We start from the raw sequence: 8,625 nt of genomic DNA on the forward strand, positions 1-8,625 counted from the left end.
ATCGTGTACTTGGCTGCAACCCAGTCCGTCAATGATGGGGTAAAACCATGGCTTTGTCCAATATGTCTGGGCAGACTGCTTTCATCAGATCACTTGATTGCATTATAAAAATTCGTCCGTGACTGATGATATATACCGGGACAGCCCCGTGCAAAAATGATCAAATAAAAATCCATCTCTAACTAAAAAATGCCTTCGACATGTTGGGCAGTACAAGCCTGTGACAACATTTCACCACTGAAATGTTTTTATAACTGTAATTTCTGTTTAAAACTTTCCAAAGCGGCGGACAAAATCATTCAAAATTGTGCAGTTTAATAAATCAAAGCTTTTTAATACGCGAATCACAATTCGTCTGGTGTGAAATTTAAATTGTTCAAAATTGTACAATTTCGAATAGAGAGCCTTAATAGTTAATTATTAATTTTAGTTTGGAAATTTATGAATGAGACATTCTAAATTGAATGACTAATATTTTATTTACAAATTTGCAGTGTTTTGTGTTGAATATTGTTGGCGCTAAGTGTGAAATTATTTACTAGAACGCAGTGAAAGTGATCAAATTAATCGAATCGTTTGAGCTAATGGAAAAAATGTGTGGATTAGCTATCCGAAAGGAATTTAAAAAAGTTTGAAAACAAATCGGTTAATATCTTCTGTTCTCTTTTTTATTTAAAAATTAACAAAAAAATTACTACGGGTTCAAATATTATAGCGAATTTTGTATATGTAAAGTTTTTTTTCGTACATAATAATAAAAAACACAACGAATTTTACTCAATTTATAATTTGTCGACGGCGGACAAAAAATATTTTATGTTTCAAGACAAATTTTTTTACACGCTTTGTAAAAAGTTAAATATGTCGACCCTGACATGTCTAGAACTATAATCAGAGAAACATGGCTATTATTTTACTTTCATTCACACATTTTTCGTGGTACTTAAAGCGTTCTAAAATCAGGAAATAATTAAAAATCAGAAAAAAAATTTTCCCATGGAAGAAAATATAATTTTTCTTCAATTCAATCAAAAACAGCAAGTATAAAAAACTCTCCATACTTGTTAAACCAATCGAATATTTTTTTAATTTTTAAATATTCAATTAAAAAAAAAAGAACATCAAACATTAACAAGCTATTTTTACTTTGATCATATGCCAACCCCACCATTTTTGCCCTTAGAATACATTTTGAATGTTTAACATTCTTCTGCATTAGATTCGTTAATTTGGAGATTCTTTTTGTAATATTTTAAATTACGAATGGCTAAGTTTTGAAGATTCGAATTTGAAAATTAAATTAAACGCGAAATGACCGGGATTACCTTAACATCGAAAGAATAAAATCCCATCAGTTTTGTGATCAATATTTTTTATTAAAAATCTAAATATGCGTCTAAAAACAGTTTTTGAGATACAAATGCGCTGTAAATCGTTTCGTGAATTCCTCTATCGTTAGATATATAAATAAAACAAAAAATTTAAACTTAAAAAAGTACGCTGCCAGTGCATTTCGGACACATTTGTGTATTTTGCTGATCACTAACCTCATAATAATTAAACGAAGAGAAAACTCGGAACGGTGGACGCAAAAATACAAGTTCCCAGCTGATAGCTGAACGAGCTCTATAATATTTCTATGAATCGATAAATCTACAAACTAGCTAACTAGTTACAATATCATACAAAGAGCCAATCGACCTCTCAGCGTCGACGATAAAGCTGATATGATGATTTACTCTGAATTTATTCAGAAACTGTTCCTCAGTCTCAATATTCCTCAAGAACAAGAATATTCGGCTATCTATCCTTTTTTTTATATGTTCGTATACGTAACTCTCGTAAATCGTATACGTAACTCTCGTAAATCTTCTCTATTAATCGTCTTTACTTATCATCTCAACTTATTCAATAATCGTGATTATTTATTTAATCTAATTATTTAATTAAATCAGCCTTTTTCTATTACCCTCGCGTTGGTCCTAAATTCCTATTTAATTATTCACAATATGACACGCGTCGATAATCGATTAATGAAAGTAAAAAAGTCGAAAAAAGTACAAAATTCTAATTTCTTTTACTCACTAGGTACAAAAATTCTACAATCTTCGATATCAAAAGGCCTTTTTATCAAAAGGTTGGAGATCAAAGTGCAGGGTAGTTGCTACCCTCAAATTGTATTCTTATTATTATTAATGATATTATCATTATTTTTATTATTGCCATGCAATCGGATTCAGTTTGAATTGAAACTGAAACATCAAAATGCGCCTCGGATCACAGAAATAAAAATCACGAGGAGTAACACCTTAAATTAAATTATTTGATCGATTTGAACAACTGAAAGTTCAAGGACCTCCAAATTTTAACGCTTCCGAGTAAAGAGGGTTTCTCAATTTAAAGTTTCCTTTGAGAATTGGCTTCAAGCTGGAAGATTAAACATTTGGAGACTTACTAGTTCTGGCGCATAAAAAGAAGAAAAAAAAAACAATTGATAAAGTTATAAATTTCGACTGCGTCGTTTTCTTCTCAGCGACTTGACTTGGAAAGAAAAAAGAAGAGTCACTCGTCTAATACTTTGAATCTAACTATCGCGGAGTTTATAAATAAATCGGAGTTAACGATATATCACAATAAAAAGGGGCACTCTGGAATGCCAGTTTCGGATCATACGAAGGACGAGAAACCAGGAAGTGGAGCTCTGGATCTCGCCATATTGTTCATGATGATCTGACCGCCGTTAAGACTGACGACGGCGCTTCCTTCTGGCTCGGAGTCTGTGTAGGAAGAATAATTTCGCACTGGTTTTTGGCGCTTCCAGGATTGACGCAAGGAGTCATTCACATTGGCGTAGTGATTCACGAACGAGTGCGGGTCCGACTGTACCGACTCGTTTTCACTCTCAGAAGCCTGAAATAAAAAAATATATATATACATAAATCATTGATTTATCAAAAATTATATTAATAGAGTCCAAAAAAATTTGAACATAAATTTCGAAACAAAAAACAAGAAAATAAGAAGTTAAAATTAAATAAGAAATTAAAAGGAATGAAAATTCAGAAAAATTATAAATTTAAAAATGTTGCAACGCCAAACGGTGGATACTGAATTTAGCTAAATTAAAAATAAAATCACTTTAATTTTAATTGAATTTAACCGAATTTATTTTAGTCGTATCATGTTGAAACATAATACGACTTTAATGTAAACCTGATTTTTAGCATTGAAGATAATTCGGAAGAACTAAGAATTAAAAAGAATTCAACGAAATTGTGAAAAATTCAACATTCAAAAGAATTCGAACGTTTAGTTTAATTAAAGTAAATTCAGAAGAATTGAGATGAATTTAGAAGAATTAATTACAGTGAAAAAAATCGATTGTAAAATCGCGAAAATTAAGAAGAATTTACGCGAATTAAAAAGAATCCAGAAGAGTTATAAGCATTCAAGAACAATTCAATAAATTAAAAAAAAGTGAATTCGAAAACATTCTAAAACAATTTAATATCATTCAAAAGAATCCAAATGAATTACCAAAAACGGAAACTAATTCAGTTGAATGGTATTTATTTTAGAATAATAAACTTATTGAATTAGTTACTGACTTTTTTCTTTTTCAATTAGTATTTTTGAACTAACTCACATTTAGTTGAGAAAAATCATTTAAAATTTAGCTGAAATTCTAGGTGAATTCAAAAGACACCAAGAGAACTTAAAATAAATCAATTATTTAATTTGATTTAAAGCTCGAATTTAAATTGAATTTAAGTTAATGCAACTGCAATGAACTGCAGCCCTAAAAAATGTAAAGTTTATGAATACCAACATAGTTCAAGTCAATTTAATTGAATTCGATATTGAAATTGCATTTAATTAACATTGCTGAGTTAAATTTAATGAAACTACATCCAGATATTTACAAATTCTGTACAGTAAGGAATTATAACGTACATTCTCTCCATTCTTATTACACAAAAATGAAAGCAGTAACGCAATACTGTTCTAAACACGCAACATCTCCAAAAAAAAATGACAATACTAACTTGCAATTTCTAATACTTTCATTAAATTTAATTTAAAATCTTTAATCTATTTAATTTTACAAACCTGAGAGTCTGTAGAACTGATTTCCGACGGTTTCTCCGTGACACTACTATCGTCTGGATTTTCGTCATAGCCCTTGAGACTCTCTTCATCGCTGTGATAAGCGACCGAGGCAGGAGAAGGTCTTGGCGGCGATTTTCCATATAAGGTTGGAGGAGGAGGATGCATCGCTTTTCTCGAAAGAGTTCCCCTTTTTCCTAAAGTGCCACAACCGTTTCCTATATTCATTGTGCCCCCAGTTTGCCTCGATCTGTAGAGTTCGAGATCAGATGACTGTCTGTCATCAATGTCCATCGCCATTGATTCTTCTAAAACTTTCTGCGCCTCTTCTGTAAAAAAAATTAATTAATACTTTTTATCATTTATGTATTGATCGGGATTTATTACCTATTTCTAAAATTGTGTCACAAATTATTGATATAATTACATATCCTTATATTAACAGACTTGAAAAACTCCCGAAATTAGAGTCCTTTGAAAATTGAAGATATTCCAAAATGTTAAGCGTTTGTTCCGAAATTTGGAATGCTCCGAAGTTGAAGATATTATAAATTATATTATATTTGCATTTCTGAATCGAAATAAAATAAAAAACACTCAACAAAATAAAAAATAAACCCAAAGTTGGATGGTTACTAATTTTCAAATTTTCCCAATTTCAAAATACTTACGTTTGTATTTGTAGCTTTTGCTTTTGACGCAAAGAACTGCGATCACCATGACGATAATGATAACTGAACCTGCAGCCAAAGACACCATAAACCAAGTTTGTCGGTAAAACGGTCTATGTTGCAAATATGCGTACTCAAGATACAATTTCGAGGGCGTCAAAATCTGAAATAATGATAAATTGTCCAGTTATTTTATTTTATTCTCCATATATAGAATTATATACAGATATATTACATTTGATCAAAAAAGCATTTTAAATATATGAAATTATCTTAAGCTAAAGGGATTTTGACTTATTTCTCATTTAAAAAATGTTGACGCCAACAAAAGTTGGCTTCGCTCGCAAGCTCACCCTCCTTCTCCCATTCTGAACCGAACAACCCTACTCCATTTTTCTTCCTTTTTTATTTTTTGCAGATATTCTGGTTCCGTCAACCCTTTGACAATCATATACCATCTATTGTACCTCGAATCTATAATCTTTGCGTCTCTCTTCTCCTTGTTTAACCAATAGCTCTAACTTTATGTCCTGCCACTCCATAACCCCTTCTCGAATATTACACACCCTTCTCATTTTTCTCCTTTCTTTCTCCCATTTTGAATTTCCCACATTACCTCTCGCTTCATTGTTCCGAATTTCGCCGAAACATGCTTTTGCAATTACTTCCCTCTCCCCTTTTTAGCTTCTCTTCAAACCTCCATGCTCTCTTAATTTGTCTAGTAATCATATTTTCTCTTCCTAACTCTTCTTTTAACATATATCCTGGGCAACTCCAACTAACCCCCATTACCCACCTCAGGAATCGCTCATGCATGCTCTCTACTTTCCTATGTTCCTTCCATCCCCAGATCTCCACGCCATAACACAACACCGCCCACACCAACACATCAAACAACCAGATCCTCATTCTCCAATCGTTCTTGAACCTTCTCTTTCCTATACCCCATACTTGGCCCATTACTTTACTCGCAAATTTAATTCTTTTCCTCACCTGCAGCTCGTTTCCCCCTTCTGCCTCAAACCAAAAACCTAGGTAACAGAACTCCTCCACAATTTCCACTTTTGTCCGTTCATCTTCCAAACGTAATTTATTTTGCTCTTTCTATTTCTGAAACACATCACCTTTGTCTTATCTACGTTCACCGTCAGCTCTTTTGTTCCCACATACTCTTTGAAGATTCTCATCATTAGGTCCATCTCCTTCTCATCATCTGCTAATAGAACTACATCGTCCGCGTATGCTAGAGCCAATAGGATACTAAATAGTAACGGGTTCAAAGGGCACCCTTGCCTTAGACCTCGGCCTGTCCAGAAAACCTGCCCTTTTTTCTTTCCTATTTTCACCCGAATCCTGGTTTCAGTAAAAATTTCCTTTATCCTCTTCACTAACTTTTCCTCTACATCCTTCTCTTTCATTGCCTGCCATAGTACTTTTCTATTCACTGAGTCAAACGCTGCTTTGAAATCGACGAACAAAGCGAATAGTCTCCCTTTCTTTCTCCCCAAATTTCTGTTAACTAAATAGTTAAGTACGTAGATGTTGTCCATAGTTCCCATTCCTTTTCTAAATCCCGTCTGATTATGTAGGATACTTTCTTTTTATTCTACTTGACTCTCCAACCTATTTCTTAAGATTTCTGCATATATTTTATAGCCGACTGACATGAGAGTGATCCCTCTGTATTCCTCTACCTTCTTTCCTTCCCCTTTCTTGACAAGCGGTACCACCAGTCCCGTCGTCCACTCTTCCGGCCAACCTTCCCCTTTCCATACTTTGTTGCATATCTTCCACACCCCATCCCTAATCCCTTCTCCTCCAAACTTCATCGCTTCGTTCTCCATCCCATCTTCTCCCGTCGCCTTTTTTCTTTTTAACCTATTTATTGCCTCATCCACTTCTTCTCTTGTTATCTCGTTCCCTTCCTCCATTTCTCCTTGGACTATCCTACACTTTTCCCCTTTGATCTTATTTTGCTCTCCCCCTAATAGACCCTTAAAATAATCCGTCCATTCCTCCATTTCTATTTCTTCGTTAACGCCCTTCCTTTCCCCTCTATCCCTATTTATCACATCCCACACCCTACCTTCTTTGATCGCTTTTTCTACCTCTGCTTTATATTCTTCCTTTCCTTTCCCCCTACTCTTTCTTCATTAGTACCCAGCTCATCCTTTACCTTTTCAATGGACCCCTTCAACCTTTCAATTAACGAGTATATTCCCTCCTCTTTTTCATACCTAACCTTCTCCTTTTCCATCTTTTGTTTAAACTCTTTTAATTTATCTACCCCCAGATTCCCATTTTCGTGTTTCGTTCGCACCCTTTTTCCTTTCTCCCTCTGTCGCGCTTACTGTCCCCTCTTCTTAGCGTAACTATGAGCGGGAAGTGCTCGGAACCTATCTCATTCCCTACCTTCATACTCCCTATCATATGCCGCATTCTTTCTTCAGCCAAGATGTAGTCTATTACTGTTGCTCCCATTCCTATGAATGTGATCTCCCTTTCCTCATCTCCTTTCATATTGCCATTGCATATAAACCATCCTGTTTCTCCTATCATGTCTAGTAACTTCCTCCCCTGCCTGTCCGTCTCTCTATGTTTGGAGTTCCTTATAAATGCCTCCTTTTTTTCATCCCATAACCCTCCCCCTTGTTCGCCAGTCCATGCATTTAAGCCCCCTCCTATTAAAACCAATTCTTCCTTCTTTTCCTCCATCTACCTCCTTATTACTCTCCAGCCTTCCTCTTCCCCTCTTCTTCTGTATACACACACCACTGCTATTTCTACTTTCCCAATTATAATTTTTCTTATCATTGTTCCATCCTTTTCCCTCATGTTCCATCTTTTCTCCCTTTTACTGCTAATTCTTTTTTCACCCCTGACACCATGCCGCCCATCCCTCTCCCTTTAACGTGTTCTTTTCTTGCTTCTTGCATTGTCCACACATAATCTTTCGGTAACAGCTTTTTTATTCCCTTCCAGTCCTTCTCATCTGCCCAAGTTTCACTCATCATAATCACATCCCACTTTTCTAACTCCTCCCAAAATCCTTTATTCTTGTTCTTCAAACCTGATACATTCCAAAAAGCTATTTTCACGTTTCTCTCTTCCCCTCCCTCTTCTTTCCTCTTCACTTTGTTTCTCCTTTGCCGTTTAGAAACCCCTCTAATTTATTTCTAGACTCTTTTTCGTCTCCCTTCCCCTTACTTTTCTCAAGACTTTTTCCTTTTTTCCTTAATTCTTCTAATTCTTCATCCCAGCACCATTCCTCCCCATTTATCCATAATCTGTCTCTCCCTATCCACACCATACGGCCCCTTTTCCTCTCTACCCAAGCCCTCTGCTCTATTTGCCATCTCCTTTTCCTCTTCCTCCATGTCAGATCTTCTTCAATTCTTTCCCTTCTTTCAATAATTTTTTTCTCTCCATAATTTTCTTTTTCTCCTCTTCACTCCCCAATTTTAATAGAAACATTCCTTCTTTTCCTTCCTTTGTCCCTCCTATTCTCTTGACTCCTTCTACCCTTACCTGCACTCTAATATCTCGAAAAAGATTTGTTATACTTCCACTTCTCCTTTTTCACTCTCCACTTTTAATCTCTTGACTACTATGTTATTTTTCCTCTTTGCCCTTTCTTCCCCTTCTAATCTTCTTTCGATCTCACTGAGTCTTTTCTTCAATCTTTCATTCTCACTTCGGACGTTCTTTTCATTCCCTTGAACTATTTCCTCATTTTCTGATGTTGGTCAACCTCTCTCTGTCTATTCTCAATGCTCTCTAGCTTACCCCAAACCTTGTCTTTCTCCTCCTTCCAACGTTTATCCCATTCTTCCCATTTTTCTCTGAC

At 34.9% G+C, this 8,625-nt stretch overlaps 1 protein-coding gene across 4 annotated transcripts in view; it reads right to left on the reverse strand.

Moving 5' to 3' along the window:
• Window positions 1-1,369: 1,369 nt before the first annotated feature.
• LOC117181271 (protein sidekick) overlaps window positions 1,370-8,625 on the reverse strand; it is a 96,958-nt gene continuing 89,702 nt past the window's right edge. For 2 of the 4 annotated variants that reach the window (XM_033374057.1, XM_033373854.1), the window contains 3 exons: window positions 4,779-4,941; window positions 4,111-4,436; window positions 1,370-2,910 (listed from right to left, as the gene is read on the reverse strand). In XM_033374057.1, coding sequence (XP_033229948.1) covers window positions 2,668-2,910; window positions 4,111-4,436; window positions 4,779-4,941 — 732 coding nt within the window. In that variant the 3' untranslated portion in view covers window positions 1,370-2,667. The remainder of the gene's footprint in view (window positions 2,911-4,110; window positions 4,437-4,778; window positions 4,942-8,625) is intronic. The other 2 variants (XM_033373976.1, XM_033373899.1) reach the window with 1 other exon arrangement.

The sequence above is a fragment of the Belonocnema kinseyi genome, chromosome 1 (assembly GCF_010883055.1).
Source record: "Belonocnema kinseyi isolate 2016_QV_RU_SX_M_011 chromosome 1, B_treatae_v1, whole genome shotgun sequence".
In the NCBI taxonomy this organism is placed as follows: Eukaryota; Metazoa; Arthropoda; class Insecta; order Hymenoptera; family Cynipidae; genus Belonocnema; species Belonocnema kinseyi.